Consider the following 23425-nt stretch of genomic DNA (forward strand, 5'->3'; position numbering starts at 1 on the left):
AATGAATGAGTGGATGGGGAAAGGGGAAGAGGTTACTTCAGGTTTTATTAGTTTTAGCAGTTTTTCTATCTTATGATTTTTCTTTTTGGGGAAACACCCTCCCCCAGTTCATGGTAATCCTGTTCTTAGTAATGCTCCCCATGGTGGACATATGACCCAAGCCTCCCACTCAGAGTATGCACACCTTGGGGGGACAGGGATAGTTATGGGAACCTGGCCAGGAGGGGAGTTCTCTGGGTACTGTTTGTGCTATGGGGAAGCCATTTCCTCTTTCTGTGGAATTTTTGGTGTAAGGATGACCATGGAGGACTGCCAGAAGCTGAGCTACCTCCAATGGAGAGGCACTGGCCAAGTGCTTTGGGAATTGCGTCATTAAGATTTTAAATGAGGGAGTGATGCAGGCAGATGTGCATCTGGAATGTAGCTCTGGTGTCAGTGTGAAGAAATGCTTGAGCCAGCAGAGACACGACTTGGAGTCCAGGGCAGGCACCAGATAGCACAGAGATGACGAGGCTTCTAATCCTCAGAGATCTCAGCAAATAGAGACAGAATTGAGAGATATTTAGAAGGTGGAGGAGACAAAACTTAGGCATAATCAGATTTGGATTCTGCTCCACACTCCTAAAAGCTTTGGGATCTTATTCAACACCCTTAGCCTTCAGCTTCTGCATCTGTAAACTGGAAGTGATAATGCAGGGCACTTTATAGAGCCGTGAAGATTCTAGGAGGCTACTATAGGCAAAAGCATGAAGCACAGTGTTCAGCATGGAGTAACACTCAAGAAAAGACTGCTCTCAGATGGAGATGAAGAAGGAAGAAAATTAAGTGTGATTCTAAAATACTGAGCTTGAGAATTTGAGCAAATGTTGATGATGCTAATCAGGACAGGAAATGCAGAAGGATAGGTTTGATAGGGAGGGAGATGAGTTTGTTTCTTTAACTTCTTGAGTCTCATATGCTTGTAGAATGGTGGGGAAGAAGCTGCCAGCAAGCAGCTAGCCTAGGACTTCAGGTTTGGTGGACCCTGGTCAATAGATGGTCAGTGCAGCCATGGTAGACAGGACAGATACAGGATAGATACAAGGGAGGAAGAGCCAGTCAAGGAGTCACAGAGCACTCAGGAAGCAGGAGATGTGAAAAGGAAATCTTTGTAAGTGTGGAGAAGGTATTAGATAGAGGTCAGCATCTGTTGGACCATGAGAATTCTCTTTTCTTCACTAAGGAAAATGAAAGCTTAAACCCAAGACCACTTGACTGGTTAAGGGACCTCTGGCTCCACTCATAGGGCTGTCTTCAAGGGTCCCACTGAGCCCCTCAGGTGGCCTGCTTCACTTACCTCCAGGTGCTGATTAACCAGGCGGAGGGAACGGTCAGTGATATTAAATATGTCTCTCCAGTCAAAGTTGGTCATGCCATCAGCCCGATTCTCTGGAGGACCCTTATAGAGGAAGTTCAGCAGGACCTCAGCAGTGATACCTTCTTCATCAACATGTCTATTCAAAAAGTCTTTTACAGTTGGGTTTCCAGGGTGTCCTTGGGAAGAACAAATACAGTCATAGAAATTCTGTAGGATATTTGGACTTGTTCTTACATCACTTCTAAATTTTAATGATTTGGGATGGAGACTGTAAGGCTCCCTAAAAATCTAGTTACAAGGTCCCATGACCCAACAGATGCTGTCCTCTAATTACTTACAAGATACACCTATTTCTATCCCATTTTCCCCCAAACACATGGAACCCTACAATAGAGAGATTACACATGTTGGCTGCAGACATAGGAGGTGGAGAATGTAAAATGATATAGATTTCCCTTTTTAACTTTAATATTTTAAATTATTTATTTATTTTGATGCTAGGGATTGAACCCAGGGTTGCTTTACTACTGAGCTCCCTCCCCAGCCCTTTTTTGTTTCTGACCCAGGGTCTCTCCAAATCCCTGAAGCTGGCCTCAAATGTGTGATCCTTCTGCCTCCAGAGTTGCTGGAATTACAGGTGTGTACCCAACTGTACCCAGCTTTCCTTTTTAATTTTTTATGGGGTTTTTTTAGTTATGTTTTTTTTATCTTTGCTATATAGAACTCCTTTTTCTTTTCTTTCTTTCTTTTGGTTGCTATTGTTTGTTTATTTTTGAAACAGGGTCTCACTATGTTGCCCAGACTGGCCTTAAATTCCCAGTCTTCAGTGATCCTTCTGCCTTAGCTGTTCAGTAGCTGGGACTATAGGTGTGTTGCCACGCCCAACTATGGAATCTTTGTCTCTTGACTTTGCAAAGCCACAAATGGGGTCAGACAAACACACTCAACCATTCTTGCAGTAACAGAGTTGGCCCCTTAGGGAGGTGCCCATTCAAATCTGAGGCCCTCAAGTGAATTCATAAAAGCAAGAAACTCAGGAAGCCATAGGTCTTGTGGTACCTTTTAGGTTTTCCCCAGAACTTGAGAAACACAATTCCTATCTAAAGTCAGTGAATCCACTTGGCAATAGCTTCCAGAACTGGTGATTTCCTGTGAGAAGGAAACTGCCTCCCCCTTCTCCACCCTCTAGTGCCAGCCATCCTTACTCTGATCATAGTCATCTGTGTGCTGCTTTCAAAGAAATACCAGATCTGGGGTCCTACTTCCTCCCAGGCTTTGACCAGCTTCCTGAGACGTGCTAGTTCTTCAAAAGTTGAGTTGGCCTAAAACCAGGGAAAGAGGCAAGAGTGAAGAGAAAAAAGTGAGAAAGGACCTTTGGTTGTATCTTTCTTGTCCTGTTGTAACCCTTAAAGTTTGGGAAAGGTTTTCCATGGTAATGCTTTTTGTTTTTTTTTTTCCCCCAATCTATTGATATTTCCCAGGACATGACAATTTCTCAGCCTTCCAGACTGACAGAATCTAATTTCTTAGTATCTCAGAGGTATATATAATATTGATGTCATTTTCTCAGAACCTCATTAAAACTATATTGAGACTCCTAGTGATCAAATACTCTTCCTTCCTATCTGTGATGTTTCCAAGAAGCCAGAATTCAGAGAATTGGGAATCTGTCCATTAGGGATGTAATTCAAGCATCAGGGAGGAAAACCTTATTGTAGGCTGCATAGGGAGTGAGGACCAGGCAGGGGCAGGGGAGCAAGGCATTCCTATGATGGCTGTAGATGGGGGAGAAAATCCAGGAGTCCACTAGCAAAAAACAAATACAGGACTCACTGGGAGGAGAGCCTGCAGGTATATCCCCTCCCCCTTCACACACACAGACGCTTACACTGGAGGTCCGCTTATGAGAGACAGGACCAGCTGTGGGATCTTACGTTCTTTAGTATCCTTTGGGCTGCAGGGGAGTCAGGAGTAAAGAGGATTTTTCCCATCAGTAAGGGCTTCGCTGCCCTCCAGGCTATTTTGGTTAAAGGGTTTGACTCCAGGCTCTGGATCAATGCATTACAAAAGGCGGCTGCCAGAAGAGAAGGAACAATTTTTTTTTGTTTTTTTTTAGAAAGTCCCTTTTTCTTATGACTAAACATGGTCATTAGTGCATCCAAATCACATGTCTCATTCAACTTCACCCTGGAGGATTTGACAAATAACCCAAATTAGTAGGCTGTACCCCACCAAGAGGCAGCTCATCGTTAGTTCCTAACAAAATGCCACACTGCCTCCAGATAATGGCCTCATCAGTGAAACAAAGGATGGGGCCTGCCCTGTGGTTTATTCTGTGTTGAGGCTGAGAAGCCTGCTTGGGATTACTGCAAGGAACAGAGGCCAACCTCAGATGAAAGGGAGTGAAAGGCTAAAGAGGCCCCCCCTTGAACATCAGCTTTAGCCTCAATGATTTCCCTTCAATTAGTGGCTTCACTTCTTTCTTGTATGTAGCTATCTCAGGGCTCTTCTTGTCTTTTTAGTTTTTAACTAAAGGGTCACCTGTTGCATTTCTTCCTCATTCTACCATGCTTTACCCTGAGACCCTACTACTACTACTACTACTACTACTACTTCTCCTCCTCTTCCTCCCCCCCCTCCTACTATGAAGAAGAAGAAGAAGAGGAGGAGGGGAAGGTGCCTTGCCAGTGACTTGCCATTTGGAATGTATTTGAGTATCACACACACAGATTTTCATTGCTTTATATTTGTAAAAAGAAAAAAAATGTCCCCCAGCTAAGTTGACTCCCCAGGGCCCCTCTGAGCTGAGCTTTGCTTGCTACTCTGGGTTGACTCCTCATTTATCATTCTCTCTTCCTCTAGAACTTAACCCAATTTCAATTACATCAGTGGGAAATGTCCTCTTTGTTCCCTTTCCAAGTGGGCCTCAGTGCTTTCTGTGGATCATATCCAGATTTTTTTTTTTTTTTTTTTTTTTTAATGAGCACCACTATCTTCCTTCAAAGAGAAGTGGACTTTCTGGGAGAAATTTGTTTGTCCAAATGCCACTCAACACCACCAAGGGAGAGTCAGTCCCAGGACTGGTTTCATCTGAAAGTGTTAAACCATAACCTCAATCAATATAACTGATTTGTGCGCAGAACTCAGAAAACTTACTTGTTCCTTTGTCATAAGAATAGAGAGGATCTTTCCTGGTAGAGTCGATCCCTAGGAAGGCCTTGTAGTTATTGTCTTCATACCAGTTGAAGGAGAACACCCGAGAGCCCCCTCCCTCTGGGTACCCACACAGAAGGTCCCACGGGATGCTCATCAGCTGTGTGAAGGTCTGTGGACCGCCATTCTGCAGGAGAGGTCTGGTCACCCACAGCTGGTCTTGAACACTTGGCTGATGGATAAACTAGGGCAAGGGGAAGCTCTGAGTATATTAAAGCAGCAAGAATCAAGACTTCCATATATATATTTGACTTTCACATTTAAAAGAAAACATCCATATTGTCAGCTATCCAGCTGTGAAAATGAGGAACAAAACCTACTGCCATCGACTTAGGGACTAGGAGAAAAGGACAAACCTTACCAAAAAAAAAAAAAAAAATCAAAGAAGAAGCATCAGATCACTTTAATATTGCATCTCTAGGGAATATGTCCTTGGGGGAGATGCAGAGATTATTTTACTGTAAACTAGTTCCTGGATTCTGTCATCTCAATAACATGGGAATGCTGGGGGGAAATTGAGAAATAAAATGATGGGGGAATGCTTCTGTTCCAGAAAGGAAGGTCAAGGTGGATTTCTTTGGCTAAATAGTTTAGAATTTGTTTCCCTATATTTAGAGATTTATTTATTTAGTTAGTTTTCTGTGGACACAATATCTTTATTTTCTTTTTATGTGTTGCTGAGGATTGAACACAGTGCCTCATGCATGCTAGGTGAGCACTTTACCACTGAACCACAACCCTAGCCCTGGAAAATTATTTTTTATCAAATGTGAAACTCTTCCATTTACCTGAAATTTGTGATTTGCGGTTGTGTATATGTTTTAAGATTTGAGGAACTGGATTAAGTCTCCATTCTTGGGAGAACACTTTTTCAATTTCTGCAACAACTAAGAAGAGCTTGGTGCCTTTTGTCCACGTGGGGGTCATTGCACTTGCTGGCCTTGTCCTTTGAAGGTAGATCTGGGATACTGAGAAATGCCAAAGTTGCCAATACTTTGGTTCCCATGAAGCCATCTGGCTTGGCTTTAGGGGCAAATACAAATTAAAAAATGCTTCTTTTATTCCCCAAACACACCTTATTAGTTACTTTGAAAGGCACTTGGGAATTTAAAAAACCATTAGGACTCAATCAGGTGAGACGGAAAACATTCCCCTATTGCAATAAGTGGTGTTTCTCTGTTGTCCCTTTCTTTGTCCACATACCACACTTGCCATGTGAATTCCACACATGAGTCATGCCTATAATCACATTCTATGTTTCAATAATAAAGTTGGAATCTCAAATTGCTTCAACAACAGTAAGTCTCATGACAATCTTGGAAGGAGTTATGTTGCTCATTTAACCAAAGCACTCAGAGATGAAGGGGGTGTTCTAAAGTCAAATGGTCTAATGTTAATTAATATAAACCAGGCCATGTGCTTCAGCCTAATTCACAAAAGCTGAGACTTGCTATCTAGGCAGGCAAAGAATCTTCTAAAACACCCACACAGAATTAAGAGTGTTGATATGCTTTGGGAAATTTTTTATATTCTCTGTCAACTTCAACTTTATTATACTGATATGAATTTTTCAAATGCTATGAAGGAAAAAATGTTAAAGACTCCCACAGCATCAGGTGGCCATCAGTACAATGGGCCCATCTCCTACTTACCCTGCATAGTAGTGCTTCTACTCTGCTCAGGTTGAGATTAGTTTCAAAAAACATATTCTAGGAGGGATTGGAAAACACATGATGGCAGGAAGGGAGTGAACAGCCCTATGCCCTGTGCTGCCACACCTGCAGATCTCACCTAGCAGGAATACTCCATCTCTGAGAGTGTTAGAGGACCCCTATCCAGCTGCTCTCCACAGAAATCACCAGCACTGTGACCCATGTGGGGCTCTGGGCCTCATTGTTGGAGTAGGACGAATGGCACTTGAGCAGTACCCAAAGCCCGAAGTTCCAGCTCATGCAAGACTCAGGGAGCACCTTAACGGAATCACCTATCAACACCTCTGTAGATTTCCAAGACTTTGATCTGCTCCCATGCAGGTCACTCAGCTGCTACCTACCCACAGCACAATGCCATTACCAGGCTCACCCCCACCTCACCAAGCTCCCCCAACCTCACCAGGCTCCCCCCACCTGACCAGACACCCCCCACCTCACCAGACACCCCAGCGCTGAAAGGAGACGGCTGCCATCATGACTCAACATTCTCGCCATATTAGCTGGGGGCAGTTCCCAGATCGGATCTCCAGGGGCCAGGTACCAATTTCCAACCTTCCCCCCTCCCCAGCGGCGGTAACCCAGTACCTGCCCAGTACAGGTGTGCAGTGCGACCAGGGAGTCGCCCATGGGAGCCCCCGAGGTGAGAGTTTCTTTAATTGGGAACTGCAAGGGGAGAGGGAGAGACCAGGAACAGGGAAATCTCCAGGCAAGAAAGGGAGATAGTATTGGGCGATGGAGTCATATGAGCGTTCCCTAAAAGAGACCCGTAAGGTCCAGTCTCCCTGCAAGGACCGGCAGGTGCCACTCCCCTCATCCCGGCACCCTACACCAGGACCAGTCTTCCCATCCTGGTTACCTACACCATCCTGAGGGCAGACACCAGCTTACAACAGATGAACCCACCTATTGGATGAGAAGAGAAAGGAAAGGTACGGATCTCTAAAGCTAGCTACAACCCTGGTTTCTTCCTTCGAGTTTTTTGTTTGTTTGTTTCTTTTTCCTCTTCTACCCCTCTATCCTCTGGCCCTCACATCCCCAGCATATGTGAAACCAAGAACTTTGCATGAAATAAGACTTTGAGGACTAAGTCATCTGAATAATACAATATAAAGGTGATGTACATGCCCTTTTTTTCTTTTTCTTTTTATTCTTTCATTTTTCTTTCCCCATCCAAATTTTACTGTTTTAACATCTTGTATTTTTCTAAATACATATAGGTATTTGTTTTCTGTACTCTACTGTCATCCCATGTACTTGCCTACCCTAAATTACTTCTTGTCTATTCTCTTGCTACTAACCCTCTTCATTAGATTTCTCCTTCACATTTACTAAGATATATTAACTCTATATCCTCACATCCTACCTCCTCAGCATATTGTCCTATGCCCTACCTCCAGTTTATTTTCCACTGTCAGAAACTGTAAACCTTTTTACAAAACTACTGATTATATTTTATATAATAATTGAATCCAACATTTCTGAACATTGAGACTAAACTGTAAACATCTTAATAACAACAATTGTTCATAGGAGATATATTGTTGATATTGGAATATGTTAATATTATTAAAAAGATAAGAGTTAACATAACTATGCCACAAAGCAATTCTTAGCAAATACAAAAAAGTAAAGATACTACCATGTATTTTATCAGATCATAATGGAATGAAACTGGAAATCAACAACAAAATAAAAAACAAAAATTACTCCAACACCTGTAGAGTAAACTATATGCTACTGAATGAGTTGCAGAAGACATCAAAGAGCAGATTAAAAAATTCTTAGAGGTAAATTAGAACATAAAGACAACATATTGAAATCGCTGGGATACAATGAAAGCAGTACCAAGAGGAAAGTTCACTGTCTGGAGTTCATTCCTTAAAAGAAAAACAAGTCAACAAATAAATGACGTCACTTTTCATCTAAAATCCCTAGAAAAAGAAGAACAAATCAACAGCAAAAGCAGTAGAAGAAAAGAAATAATTAAAATTAGAGATGAAATCAAAACAAAAGAAACAATTGAAAAAATTGACAAAACAAAAAGTTGGTTCTTTGAAAAAATAAATAAAATTGACAGACCCTTAGCTATGCTAATGAAGAGGAAGGGAGAGAGAACTCAAATTACCAGCATACATGATGAAAAAGGTAATATCACAACAGACACTATAGAAATACAAAGGATAATTAGAAATTATTTTGAAAAATTATACTCCAATAAAATAGAAGACATTGAAGGCATAGACGAATTTCTTAAGTCAACGATTTGCCCATATTGAATCAGGAAGATATAGACAATTTAAACAGACCAATATCAAGTGATGAAATAGAAGAAACCATCAGAAGCTTACCAACCAAGAAAAGCCCAGGACTGGATGGTTACATGCCAAGTTCTACAAGTCCTTTAAAGAAGAACTAATACCAATACTCTTCAATTTATTTATGGAAATAGAAAAAGAGACAGCACTTCCAAATCCATTCTATGAGGCCAATATCACTTTGATTCCAAAACCAGGCAAAGACACATCAAAGAAAGAAAACTTCAGACCAATATCTCTAATGAACATAGATGCAAAAATTCTCAATAAAATTCTGGCAAATTGAATATAAAAACATATCAAAAAGATTGTGCACCATGATCAAGTGGGATTCATCCTAGGTATGCAAGGTTGGTTCAACATATGGAAATCAATAAATGTAATTTATCACATCAACAGACTCAAAGATAAGAATCATATGATCATCTCAATAGACACAGAGAAAGCATTTGACAAAATACAGCACCTTTTCATGTTCAAAACACTAGAAAAACTAGGGATAACAGGAACATATCTCAACATCATAAAGGCTATCTATGCTAAGCCCCAGGCCAACATCATTATAAATGGAGAAAAATTGAAGGCATTCCCTCTAAAAACTGGAACAAGAAAGGGATGCCCTCTTTCGCCACTTCTATTTAACATAGTCCTTGAAACACTGGCCAGAGCAATTAGATGAAGGAAATTAAAGGGATATGTATAGAAAAAGAAGAACTTAAATTAGCACTATTTGCTGATGATATGATTCTATACCTAGAAGACCAAAAAGCTCCACCAGAAAACTTCTAGAACTAATAAATGAATTCAGCAAAGTAGTAGGTTATAAAATCAACACCCATAAATCAAAGGCATTTCTGTATATCAGTGACAAACCCTATGAGAGGGAAATGAGAAATACTGCCACATTTACAATAGCCTCAAAAAATAAAATAAAATACTTGGGAATCAATTTAATGAAAAAAGTAAAAGGCCTATACAATGAAAACTACAGAACTCTAAAGAAATTAATCAAAGAAGACCTCCTTAGAATATGGAAAGATCTACCTTGCTCTTGGATAGGCAGAATTAACATTGATAAAATTACCATACTTCCAATAGCACTATACAGATTTAATGAAATTCTGATCAACATCCCAATGGCATTCCTCATAGAAATAGAAAAAGCAATCATGAAATTCATCTGGAAAAATAAGAGACCCAGAATAGCTAAAGCAATCCTTAGCAGGAAGAGTGAAGCAGGTAGCATCACTATACCAGACCTTAAACTATACTACAGAACAATAGTAACCAAAACAGCATTGTATTGGCACCAAAATTGACTGGTAGAACAATGGTACAGAATAGAGGACACAGAGATTAACCCACAAAATTATAATTATCTTATATTAGACAAAGTTACCAAAAACATGCATTGGAGAAAAGATAAACTCTTCAACAAATGGTGCCTGGAAACTGGAAATCCACATGCAATAAAATAAAATTAAACCTCTAACTCTCACCATGCACAAAACTCAACTCAACGTGGATCAAGGACCTAGGAATTAAACCAGAGACTCTCCGTCTAATAGATGAGAAAGTAGGCCCTAATCTTCATCATGTGGGATTAGGCCCCAGTTTCCTTAATAAAACTCTTATAGCACAAGAATTAAAACCAAGAATCAATAAATGGGATGGACTCAAACTAAAAAGTTTCTTCTCAGCAAAAGAAACAATCTGTGAGGTGAATAGAGAGCCTACATTTTGGGAGCAAATTTTTACCCCTCACAGATAGATAGAGCACTAATCTCTATGGTATATAAAGAACTCAAAACACTAAACACCAAAAAAACAAATAACTCACTCAATAAATAGGCCAAGGACATGAACAGACACTTCTCAGAAGAGGATATTTAATCAATAAATAAATATATGAAAAAGAGTTCATCATCTCTAGCAATTAGAGAAATGCAAATCAAAATGCACTCCAGTCAGAATGGCAGCTATTATGAAAACAAACAACAGTAAGTGTTGGTGAGGATGTGGGGGGAAAATGCACACTCATACATGTTGGTGGGACTGCAAATTGGTTCAGCCAATATGGAAAGCAGTATGGAGATTTTTTGGAAAACTTGGAATGGAACCACCATTTGACCCAGCTGTCCCTCTCCTTGGTCTATACCTAAAGGACTTAAAAACAGCATACTACAGGGACACAGCCACATCAATGTTTATAGCAGCACAATTCACAATAGTTAAACTGTGGAACCAACCTAAATTCTCTTCAGTAGACGAATGGATTTTTAAAATGTGGCATATATACACAATGGAATTTTAATCAGCAATAAAAGAGAATAATATCATGGCATTTGCAGGTAAATGGATGGAATTAGAGAAGATAATGCTAAGTGAAGTTAGCCAATCCCCCAAAAAACAAATCATGAATGTTTTCTCTGATATAAGGTGACTGATTCATAGTGGGGGAGTGAGAGGGAGCATGGGAGGAATAGATGAACTCTAGATAGGGCAGAGGAGTGGGAAGGAAAAGAAAGGGGCAGGGAGTTAGCAATGATGGTGGAATGTTATGGACATCATTATCCAAAGTACATGTATGAAGACATGAATTGGTGTGAACATACTTTATATACAGAGATATGAAAAATTGTGTTCTATATGTGTAATAAGAATTATGATGCATTCCGCTGTCATGTATTTAAAAAATAAAAGCAATTAATAAAGAAAAAAAAAGAGCAAGAATTAGGAAATAGTAAAATTGAATTAGGAATACCTCAGACATAATATACTTGATAAAAATCTATCTTAGAAAATAACTGAAATAAAAATTGTAGTAATTTTTTCTAGTAAACAAAAAATACATATAAAGAATAAATTTAAATTTACAAAATGTAAAACTGTATATCTTGTAATCAAAATTTGTGTGTTTGTGTGTATATGCAAAATTTGAAAGGAAAAAGACACTATTCACATTTCTTTTCTCAGTGTTGCTATTGTAAGTTATTCTGTTTTCTTATTTATATACTTTCAATTATCTTAGAAGGTGAAGCATTAAAATTATGAAAATTATAATAACCTGATAAAATATTTCAAATACAAATTATAAGTAAACACTATACATAATTATAAAATAATAAATTTAAAGGTCTCAAATAAATGGAAATATACAGAAAATATAGATGATCAAAATGTTAAGCATTATAGATTGAGAATTATCAATAATAGATATTAATTTCTTAATGGTATTTTTGTTTGATTTGAACTTATGGATAATTAAAGTGTCTTTTCTTTGACTAGAATTTTAATATTTTGTACAATGGACACATATCACTTTTTATTAAATAGAAATTAGTTTTTTTTGATAAAACAAAAAAGCAAACAGATTCTAACCTTGCAATTTTCCAAATTGCCTGAGCCTAAGCCAGCTGGGAATACTGAAGAAAGAAAACCATGTTTCACAGTTTGCCTTCTTTCATAATAATCACATCTGAGAATTGCTTATTTCACATCTCTCTTCCCTGTTGATGTATATTCCATGAGGCAACAACTGTGTTTGTCTATTCATCACTATATCTCCAGCATCAACCAACTACTGAGCGGAAGAATCAGGTGTTAATTAAAATGTGCACATATTTTATAAACAACACAAAAAGTCACTTATTTGGGGAATGAAATTATATTGAGGGAGTTGATATTGGGAAAGCACTTAGGAGTAAAGCTGATAAGCATCGTATAAGGATGTGTGACTATTCTTATATATAGTCATGTAGATCTTAAGATCATATAAGAAAAATGGGCCATCTCAGTACTGGAAAACCTTACATTTAATGGTAAGTTCTCTGAGGATTTGTGCCAGACCAGGCAAGTTGCTTATTTCCAGGGCTATTTTTTTTCCAGGTAGAGAATCTCAAGGATGGTTCTTTTCTTTTATGTACTACCTAAGAGCAGACAATTAAAGAGATGAACAGATCCTTTGAAGTTGCTGGATGGAAATAACCTATGTATTTCACTTTGAACAGGAGTGAGGTGCCATTATTTGACATACTAAGTGTGTTAAAATTGTGTAAAACAAAATTAAAATTACCAGCATCAAGCTACTCACTCCTTGAATTCTCTTTTTTTTTAAAAAAAAAAAAATATTTATTTTTTAGTTTTCGGCGGACACAACATCTTTGTTTGTATGTGGTGCTGAGGTTTGAACCCGGGCCGCATGCATGCCAGGCGAGCGCGCTACCGCCTACATCCCTAGCCCACTCCTTGAATTCTTGGAGATAGATCAGATACTATTTTTCCCCAGGCTTTCAAGTCAATGCCTTGAGAATTGCTATCTAGGAGTGTGGGAAGCTTAATTAACCGGACCAACAAAAAAATTAAAATATGTATGTAGTTATATATACATACATGGACACTCTCTGATCCTCTGTGTGCTTATAAATGATTCCTTTCCCTCTTTCTGATTGCAGGAATTTTCTGTTAGATTGCTCTCTAACAATGGTTATGGTTTAGATGTGTTATCCCCCAAAAGCTCATGTGTGAGACAATGCAAGAAGGTTCAGAGAAGAAATGATTGGATTACAAGAGCCTTGACCCAACCAATAAATTATTCCCCTGATAGGAATTAATTAAGTGGTAACTGAAGTGATAGGGTGTGGCTGGAGGAAGTGGGCATGGAGGGCATGGCTTTGGGCATATATTTGTATATGGCAAATGGAGTCTTTCTCCTTCTCTGCTTTCTGATCATCATATGAGCTACTTCCCTCTGCCACACTCTTCCACCATATTATTCAGCCTCATTTCAAACCACAGGGATATAGCCTGCTGTCTATGGGTTAAGATCTTTGAAACTGTGAGCCCTCAAATAAACTTTTCCTCTTCTACAGTTGTTCTGGTCAGATCTTTTATTCACAGCAGTGAAAAAGCTGACCAAAACACTCTTGGAAATAGAATTCTTTAATTGAGAAAAATGACAGGCACTAGTTGCAAACTTCCCTGCTGATATAGTCACTCATATTTTCATAATGACAATACACCCATGAAATAGTGAATACTGGTTTAGTGACACCAAGCGACACCAAGGAAAGCAGAACACAGCTGTTGGCGTGTGAGAAGGGCTGCTGTGGAGACAGCCACATTTCAACCTTAGGGCTTGATAGACATAGCCAGGTGCCTTCTTCAGTCGCATTTTCCCTTCCCCCTTGTATTGCTTTCCTGTTGGTGTCCTTGGTTCAACACTATTCCATCATGGAAGATTCCACCAGGTACATCACTTTGCTTTGAAAGCTAGTGTTGGCAGGAATCAGAGAGAAGTCCCTTGCCAGTTCTCCAGGTGAGAACATTTTTCAGATAACCCAAGCCCACTGGACAACTCAGACCTGTTTTTGGATTTTCCATTTTGATAGGGAAGGTGGAAGCCCTCAAGTTTGCTGTCTCTAAGCCCCAGAGTCTGATGTGAACACCATTTTCTGAAAACCAAGTTCAAATCCTGATGGACATTATCCTTCAGTTTCAGAACTGATTGAATCACTGATACCTTATGAGAGTATTTTAGGAAGCTGAAGCAGTGGCGCACACCTGTAATCCCAGCAATTTGGGAGGCTGATGCAGGTGGATTTCCAAGTTCGAGGCCACACTGGGCAACTTAGTGAGATCCTATCTCAAAATTAAAAAATAAAAATGGTTGGGGATGAAGTCAGTGATAGAGTGCTCTTGGGTTCAGTACTGGGGGCAGGGGAAATTCTTTCAGAACTGAGTTCTTGAATTATCAAATTCAAGAGTGTGCCTTGAGTAGTAAAACCCTGACTTGTAATTCTCATTCAAGTGTTATAGACCACAAACCACAAGCCTTGGCTTTTTATCTGCCAGTGAGGTTCTGTTGAATGATGGCGGCGGCGGCACCAGTTGAGCTTGCAGCAAAGCTGAGAAGCAGGTGGAATTAGGTATTGACCACCAGATCCCCATTTTTAGCCCTGTATCTTTGTCCCCTTTCCTCCCTGCTATAGGTGCAAGAGCCCTAGTATTCTCTCTGATCCTGAAACCATGAAATAAATTTAGGTACACTCAGCAGACATTAGCATTTCAGGCTTATTTTCTAACTGTAAAATGAAAGACTTTGTTATGCATGAAAAATGTAAAACAGACCTGACAGGGGAGGAATATTCCAGAGGAAGCAGCTGCAAAGCTGCCATTGCTGCCACACCACTGAGAAGCATCTTTATCCTGAGCACAGGGCCTATGCATTGGTCTTGCCAGGACTTCTTTTTAAATTCCTTGAAAATACCTTCAGTGTCTCTGGGAAGAGCACTTTGGATCCTATTTTTCCTGCAAGGGCTGAGTGAAGTGAGTAGGAAGGGACTAAGCAAACAGGTAAGAATGTGTGATGATGGAAAGTTACCACAAGTCCTGGGGACCCTCTCTCCTGACTACCTTCAGAGATTATTAGATATATAAAAGGATGGAGGGGACCTATCAATACAGTGCCATGTGTGATTTTTTATTCTGATCTGGACAATCCAAGTTTAATAATGGAGTAAGTGGACACAGACCACACACTGGACAACACTGAGGAAATATTAAATTGGGTGTGATCCTAGCATTGCAGTTTTGTTAACACAAATAAGACCCTCTCTGCTAGAGATAGTTACAAAGCATGTACTGGTGAAATGCTATGTTGTCTATGATTGACTGCAAAAAACTTTTTTGGCGGGGGAGAGAGAACTAAAATAAGAACTAAGCCAAATGTTGATAATACTTGATGCTGGGTGTGGGTACATGGGCTTCCTTATATCATTCACTCCACTTTTATACTAATTTCTAGAATAAAATGTTTAGGTAATAAGAGGAAAATTTTCCCAGGCAAAAATAATTATTGAATAAATGGATACTAAATAAATAGTTTCCCTATCTTATCCTTTTTTTTTTCTTCCCCACTAAGGCTGCCTTTGTTCATTTTTCCTCTAGAATATTCCATCAGAGTTATGTTCTTGCTTCCCTTGCATCTGGTCTCCCTCCTTCCTATGTATCTTCCACATTGTGGTCTGAGTTATCTAAGAGGCCTATCTGATTATGCTACTTGCCCTGATCAGAAATCTTGCATGGCTCTCTATTCTCCCCAGGAGAGAAGGTCAGTAACAGTGCTGGACACACATGGCTTCTCCAGCCTTCTGGTGTTGTGAATTAAACCCAGGGGTGCTGAACCACATCCACATTTTATTTTGAGTCAGGTCTTGCTGAGTTGCTTAGGGCCTCACTAAATTGCTGAGGCTGGCTTTGATCTTGAGATCCTCCTGCCTTAAGCCTCCCTAGCAGCTAGGATTGCAGACGTGCACCACCATGCCTGGCTCTCCAGCCCTCTTACCTGCCTCTCCTCCACTAGGCCAGACTACTGCCTCTCCTCACATATCTGTCTTTTGCATGTCCCTGGGTTCTGTACTCCATTTCCCTTCTTCCTTTGCCTGGCAGACTCCTATTATCTCAAGTCTCAATCCTAACACAACTAACTATGGGAAAGACAGTTGTCCCCCAGGTAGCTTTAGATGTCCCTTTTTCTATGCCTCTATGCACCTTGCCCTGTAGGTTCCCTGAAGGTGACTTGTTTATTTCCCTCCTTACCTTATTCAGCAGTGGTGATTATTCTTTTGTTTTCCTCTCATCTGTCTCTCTTGGAGACTCTGAGCCCCATGTAGAAAGGAACTGTCTGTGTGCCTGGCTCACAGTAGTCACCCAAATAATATGGCAAATAAATGAATGCTCTTATTATAGCAACAAGCAGATTTATTGTAATTGTTTGCATACCTGATACTCTGTGAAATGATATGCTCGTTAAGGACAAGGAATTTCTTTTTTAAAAAAATTATTTTTATTTTAATTTTTTAGTTGTAGACAGATCTTTATTTTATTTACCTTCATGTGGTACTGAAGTACCAGTACCTCATACATGCTAGGCAGGCCCACTGAGCTACAACCAGACACTAGGATTTTACATTTTAATTTTTGTGTTGCTTAAGCTTCTTATCCATTGAATTTTTCTGTAGTAGCTCAGGAGAAATTTGTGAATCATAAATCCCATGTATTAGGAGGTGGAATGAGTTTGCCTTAGAGACTATGGTATACTCATCAATGTCAGATTAAAGAAATGTTAGGTAACACGTCTGCTTTTAAGTTGCCTTTAAAAAAAAAAAGAGTAGGGGCTGGCATTGTGGCTCAGTGGCAGAGTACTTGCTGCACACCTAGGAGGCACTGAGATTGATCCTTAGCACCACATAAAAATAAACAAATAACATACAAGGATTGTATCCATCTACAACTAAAAAAATTTTTTTAAAGAGTAAATAAATTTTAGTATTTCGTATTTTAAGTCAAATTCCCTTATTTTGATGTTCCATTAGAAAGAAATATACAGTAAAGAAATAGTAATGACTTCCTGGAAATTCATAATTATTCAATTTTAATAATTCCAGTGAATTATTAAATTGTTGACCAGTTAGTTCTGAGTCCGACATAGAATACTTAGGCCTTTGTTTTTGCCTTTAAGATAACAAAAGTAAGAGCAACTTACTTACCTGAACTACAGGTAAAGCCCTCCCTGCTCTCTGCCCCACCCTTCACCAAAGGGTAATCACTATTAAAAATGTGGTGTAAATCTTTCTATTATTTGGTTCTCTAAAGAAAAGGAGGACAGTAAAACATCATGTTCCTGAACACTCTCTTTGTCTTCCCCCAAATTTAGCTAAAATAAGGGAACAATGAGATTAAATCTGGGCTGGGAAGTCCAGATACATATTATCTTGGAGGACATGGGCTTTCTCTAGACACACTAGGAACTAGAGCAAATTAGTATTATCTGGAAAAGTTACTTTCTTTCTTTTTAAATGAATTTAACCTTTATTTATTTAATTAATTTATTTTTATGTGGTGCTGACGATCGAACCCAGGGCCTCACCTGTACTAGGCAACTGCTTTACCACTGAGCCACAACCCTGGCCCCTAGAAGTTACTTTCTTGCATGTACACCAGAAGAGTTGTTCCCTGTGATTCTGGTCCAAGCAAACTAAGCAAGCTAATGCTGGTGATGTCACTGCTTCTTAACAACTCCTTTCAGAGTGGGGACAGGCATGGAACTGAGGGCGCTGTGGAAAGAATACATGCCACACATCCAGCCAGCCACCGCTGGACAGAACACCATAAGTAGGCATGCTTGGCAAAACACTGTGAGGGACATAGAAGCTGTCCACCTGTTGCCACTAAATTCTTCTTGGTGCAGTCACTGATCTCTTGTTAGCTTTCCCCAATAAACCACATGTCTCCTATACTGTTTCCGGGTACTTTCTTTGGCTTTCCCAAAACCTAGCACAGTTGGACTGGGTAAACATGCAATTTAATATTTATTAAATTTATTAAATTTAATTCTAAAGCTTTTTCTTTGTATTTTGGAACCTTTTTTTTTTTAATTCAAGTTTCAAACATTTTTGTAGGCTTCTGCAAAGCTTATGGCCATAAGGTGCTATGCCTAATACCTCAGGGACCAAGGGATTAAACAGCCACCCCCACCCATCCTCACTCCACCTCAACTGGCAAGAATCAACTTATCTGAAACCACTTCTCCTCATCCAGAAGGCATTCCCTCATCACCCTCTGCTTCCTGCCTCCTTCCCCATGGATAAGGTGCTCCTCCTAGCTGCTCCTATAATTAATTCTTACCACATTTATTTATCACTTTTATATCAGTTTGCTATTATTTTTTCACGTGTCTGTCTTCTAGCTAAACTGTAAGCTCAGAAAGTGTAGGAATGGACTTTATTTTGTTTTCATATCTTCAGAGTATGTACACAGTAGGCACTCAATGAATATGTGTTGTATTTGTGAATAAATAAACTATGATCAAGTAGAAAAGAGAATCTACTGAGATGAGAGCTTCCATGAGAAGTGTCTCTACTAGGTGTGATGGTGTCTTTCAGGGAGGCAGCAGGCGATTGCACCTAAGGACATGAAGGTGACATTTGAGCTGAGACAAAATGATAATTGTGAGGTGAGGGCAGTGTCTGTGGACTGAAGGGGAGAGCCAGGAATTCTAGGTGGAGAGAAAAATGTGAAGAGAGCCAACAAGAGACTGAGACTAGAGAGAGCCAGATAAGAACAAGTCCAGGAATTAGCGGGAGAGTGGATGGGGGAGGGGGCACAGCTCAAGATGCATTTTGTGTCTGGTTAACACTTCCTTTTTGTTGTTGTTGTTGTTTGGTTGGTTGGTTTTGTTTCTTTTTGGTACCAGGAAATGAACCCAGGGGTACTTAAACTCTGGGCCACATCCCCACATTTTTTAATTTTTGTTTTTAAAAACATGAAATAGTCTCACTAGACTACTTGCAGCCTTGCTAGGTTGCTGAGGCTGACTTTGAACCTGTGATCTTTCTGCCTCAGCCTCCTGAGCCGCTGGGATTACAGGCATGTTCCATCACACACAGCTAATGCTTTCTTTAGATCTTGTCAATTATTTAATAATATTTATTAATCAAATATTGACTAAGCTCTAGCTATGTGCCTGGAACACTGGCTGCAATTGTCTTCCCAGTTCACTTCAGTGGAGATGGTAAACAATGAGGGTCTCATACTCACTCTTCATTTGAGATACCACTTACATCTCAGAAGGGTATCAAACCCTAAGAGCCTTCTACCTGTACCTGTTTACCAGTGTTCTGGCTGGGATTGCTACACATTATAAAATAACTTTCCCAGAGCTCTTGTCTCCTTTTAATTCCTTCCAGCATTATCTATTTAAATTCACAGGAATTGTTCCTGCCAAAAGAGTCCAAAGATCTGGAAGAGACTGCAAGTTCATTTAAATAACAATGTGGAAACATTTCTGGAAAAAAGGTCATAGACCAAAATGGCAAATATCATCACCCACACCCCACAACTTCCTATACCAACAAGTTCTGTGAATTTTCCAAATAACAATCCTTCCGTGTCCCTATTTAGCTCAGTACTGCCAACCCAAGGTCAAGGTCTGATTAGATCTCTTATGGAAGATGGGATATACAAATAGGGCTGTGGAAGTCATAGTGTCCATCAACTGCGGTTGGTTTGAGCAATTCCTGAAACTTGCTCTTGTATTAAGAAATTGATACGAGGCCCTCACAGGTAACAAGAGGATTTTTGTCTCCATGAAGCCTCTGCTTTGGTTCTTCAGAAACTAAAAAGATGTCTCTTCTTTGGGGTTGTGTAATATTTTTTACATATGCAGAATAAATCATATTGGCTCCTAAAAAGTCTTGGCATTTGCTGATGCTTTGGATCCCATGAGTTAATCCAACAGATGTAACATCATCAGCACATGGAAAGAACATCTTAGAAGTTGTTTTTTTTTTTGTTATTGTTTGATTTACTTTTTCTGATTCAAAGACAACCTGGAAGCAGTATTAATTTCTAAGTTGAGGATATACCTAATACAAAGGTAATTAGGTAGCCTCAGGTTAAAAGTGTCTGTATATGATGACATAGTTTCTGGAAGATTCTAGAGCTGGGGATGGGTGGTTGTCTTGAAAACACCCAGACAAGAGGTAAAGAGCAGACAGCTGAAAACAGAGTGCTGGGCTGCTGGGTTAAGCTCTGGACTGCTGCTGCAGGAAGCCCAGATTTATCCGGGAGGGAAGTTGTTGCTGGGCAACTGGGAGAATGTGGCTCTGAAGCATGTTTGTTGCAACCTGACAGTTGTTAAGCATCAGATGAAAAGAGAGGAAGCTGCCTTAGTAGAGAGGGGGCAACCAGAAGGGGTGCCCTGAGTGCTAGGAAATGCGTCATGAGTGGAGAATTCTGACTCAGTCACTGGGAGGGGTCGGGGGACATGCCCAAACTGTCTCTACTGGGGGAGGTCACTGAGACATACTGTCTCCCCACTCTGAACCAGAGGGTGGGCTCTGGGGTATATGAACACACAAGTGATGGGACTCTTTTGGCTCAACAAGAAACTAGGCCTTTTTCTCTCACAGGGACTTCTGTCTTGGTATCTGTGGCTGATGAAAGCAAAACTGAGTTTGGAATCTAGAGTCAGTTTAAGGCCACTCCAGGAGAGAGACCACCCCCTAGTCTGAGGGGGTCACAGAAAGGAGCCAAGGGGCCCCCAGGAAAGTGGGCACATTCTTGCTTTGATAAGAACAAAATGGTTTTGGTTTCAAAGTATTTTTCCATCTCTTCCCTAATGTGAATCTTGTACATGTGTAGAGCAGGTCTTATTGTCTCAATTTTACAAATGGGGGATGGAATCCCCTTTGAATGACAGCAAGTTAGCTTCAGCTCAGAGCCAGGAAACAGTCTCCAGGCCACTGGCAAATGTTGATGTGCCCCAGTGGGCTGCCCAGCACTCTGATCGGCGACAGGGTGGGGTGTGATGACAACTTCATAGAGAGAATTAAGGAGGACTCTAGCTATATTGAGACCATTTAGGAAAAAACACATATTAGTAGAAGGGAGCAAAGAAATTTTAATGCAGAAGCTCCTAACCTGGAGTTGGCTTCAGTGGCCCCTGTGTGTCCTGTGGGAACTTACATTCCCTAGGGAAAATATGTAGCACTGGTGTTAGAGGCTCAAAGGTGATTCTAATCCATAAAAAGGTGAAGAACTGGGCTGGGGTTGTGGCTCAGTGGTCGAACACTTACCTCATATATGTGAGGCACTAGGTTCAATTCTTAGCACCACCTATAAATAAACGAATAAAACAAAGGTCCATCAACAACTAAACAAATATTTTAACAAAATGGTGAAGACCTACTGTTCTGTAGAGATGGGAGATGTCTGAAGCCAAAATCCTTTCTAAAACTGATTTATGCTGGAGAAAACCTCATGCCTGTCCAGTGGGAACACAGACTGTAGTGCTCACCCTATATTTACTGAATAAAGGCAGAGAACTCAGGTCCCATTACCCTAAGTAACAGCTTTTCTACAGTCTTATCCTACATTGCTTTGGTTTTGTCCTCTTCATAATTTTTTCTTTTTAAATCCTTAAAATTAACATCTGATCTGTCATGAAAACATGGCCCTGGACTGCTGCACACCTGGAGCCTTAGAGAAACCAAGGCAGGCAAATGACAAGCCGTAGGCCTCATCTGCCTTTAGATTAAAGGTCCTCGCCTCGATTTCCTGTCGAAATCCACTCACCCAGGGAAACCTTGATTGTCCTAGGCAGATATTTGTAGATGTAGGCAAAAAAAAAAAAAAAAAAAAAAATACTCATGCTATAAATCAAATGTACTTGCTGGGGCTTCATAATTAAAAAACACAAAACAACCCTATTTTCTGGCTCAGTTTTGTTTCTGTCCCACAGCCCTGCTGACCCCTGGTACTGCAGGAACAGGGCCTCTCTCTTTCTTCTCCCCTCCCAAAGCCCTCACGCAGAAAGAAATAGGAGAAAGTTGACATTCCAAAGATTTAGAAATCGGAAGAAAAAAGAAATCTTGAAGTGAAGTCATTAATAGGGCCTCAATGGAAGATCCTGGAGATGCTGGGGGTTTTCCCAGAGACTCGTGATAATAGCAGTATCCACCCCAAAATTGAAAGGCGTAGTTGAAATTTAACAAATTGCAGCAAAATGACCCTGGAGAGCAGTGAGCACGGCCAACTCTCGCAGGGCAGTGTGCAGTCCAACCCTGTTTATTCACGAAGCTTCAGGAATTTAGGGAGCACACCCAAGAATGAAGCAGGACATTGATAGGAGCATGTAGTCAGGACCCCAAGACTGAGTCCTTTCTTCTCTGGAATGCAGAGTTCAGCCAGCCCCTGGTCCCGGGGACGTGGGTACAATGGAGTCAGAAAAATCAAAACCACAGCAGAGTAGGGGCAAAAGGAAAGAGAGCTGAATCATGCCACTCTGGGAGTGTTTGCAAAGCGGGGGAACTGTGAGCCAAAAGGCCAGATTTCCTCCATCAACATCCCCGGAGAAGGGGGAGGGGAGGGAAACTCAGATTTCCCAGCAGTATGGCAGGTCTTGGCACCCGCCTCAATTCCCCTGCTGAACTTCCACAAATAAACATTCAAGCAGAAGGGACAGATTTGCTTCTCAGCAAGATTTCAAAGCTGTGCACCAGAGCTGGAGAGAAAACAGGAAGGATCACAGGGGGAGGAGGAGGAGGAGGAGGGGCAGGCCTGCCTGGGGCCAGATCAGATGGGAAACCTCCCAACCCCTCACCCGAAACTGACTGACGAAACTGACGCACCATTTTTTATGAGGTGCGAACATTTCAGGTAGTGTTGGCAGTAATGATACCTTGGGCCCAGTTCAGGGCTGCTGGGGGCGTTAAACCTGAAAAGGCCCCCAGGTGAAGACAAGCTCCTTTAAGCTGTCACATGGGAGGTGAAACCAAGAGGAGCTGAATTTCCTTGCATCTGGTTTCTGGTTCCTTTCCCAGCTCACCTAGGTCACCGATTCATGTGTATGTGCACAAGTGTGCAAGAGAGCCTGTGTCATCATGCACGAGTGGATGTGTGAATGTGTGCAAGTGCACCTATGTGGATGGGTGGGGTGGAGGAAGGTTGTGGGCACTGCCTTGGGATTATTTGAGGATGACAACACTCACTTTTGACCTCTGAGGGACTGAGGAAAAACACAGCTGGTCCCAGTTGGTGCTAACCAACCCCCTCCCATTCTCTCAGCTCCACAGGTTTCCCCTGTCTGGGAGGTTGCACCCCCCCACACACACTCCCATCCTTGCTCCTTACACAGCAGGGGCAGGTGCTGTCACAGTGGTTTACTGATATTTCCCCTCTCTCTTTGTTAATGATAACTGACTTGGCATTTAATAAAAACTTATTTATACATTGGCTACATGCACATGAGAAACAGCCCAGGAGAA

General features: G+C 40.7%; 1 protein-coding gene across 1 annotated transcript in view; it reads right to left on the bottom strand.

Annotated features, from left to right (window-relative positions):
- Positions 1-23425, bottom strand: part of LOC110598401 (retinal-specific phospholipid-transporting ATPase ABCA4) — a 134908-nt gene that overhangs the window by 85627 nt on the left and 25856 nt on the right. The window contains 7 exon segments of the mRNA XM_078027772.1: positions 1337-1521; positions 1524-1533; positions 2563-2679; positions 3292-3431; positions 4514-4754; positions 12843-12932; positions 21273-21275. Of these exon segments, the coding sequence (XP_077883898.1) occupies positions 1337-1521; positions 1524-1533; positions 2563-2679; positions 3292-3431; positions 4514-4754; positions 12843-12932; positions 21273-21275 (786 nt within the window).

The sequence above is a fragment of the Ictidomys tridecemlineatus genome, chromosome 11, assembly GCF_052094955.1.
Source record: "Ictidomys tridecemlineatus isolate mIctTri1 chromosome 11, mIctTri1.hap1, whole genome shotgun sequence".
Lineage (NCBI taxonomy): Eukaryota > Metazoa > Chordata > Mammalia > Rodentia > Sciuridae > Ictidomys > Ictidomys tridecemlineatus.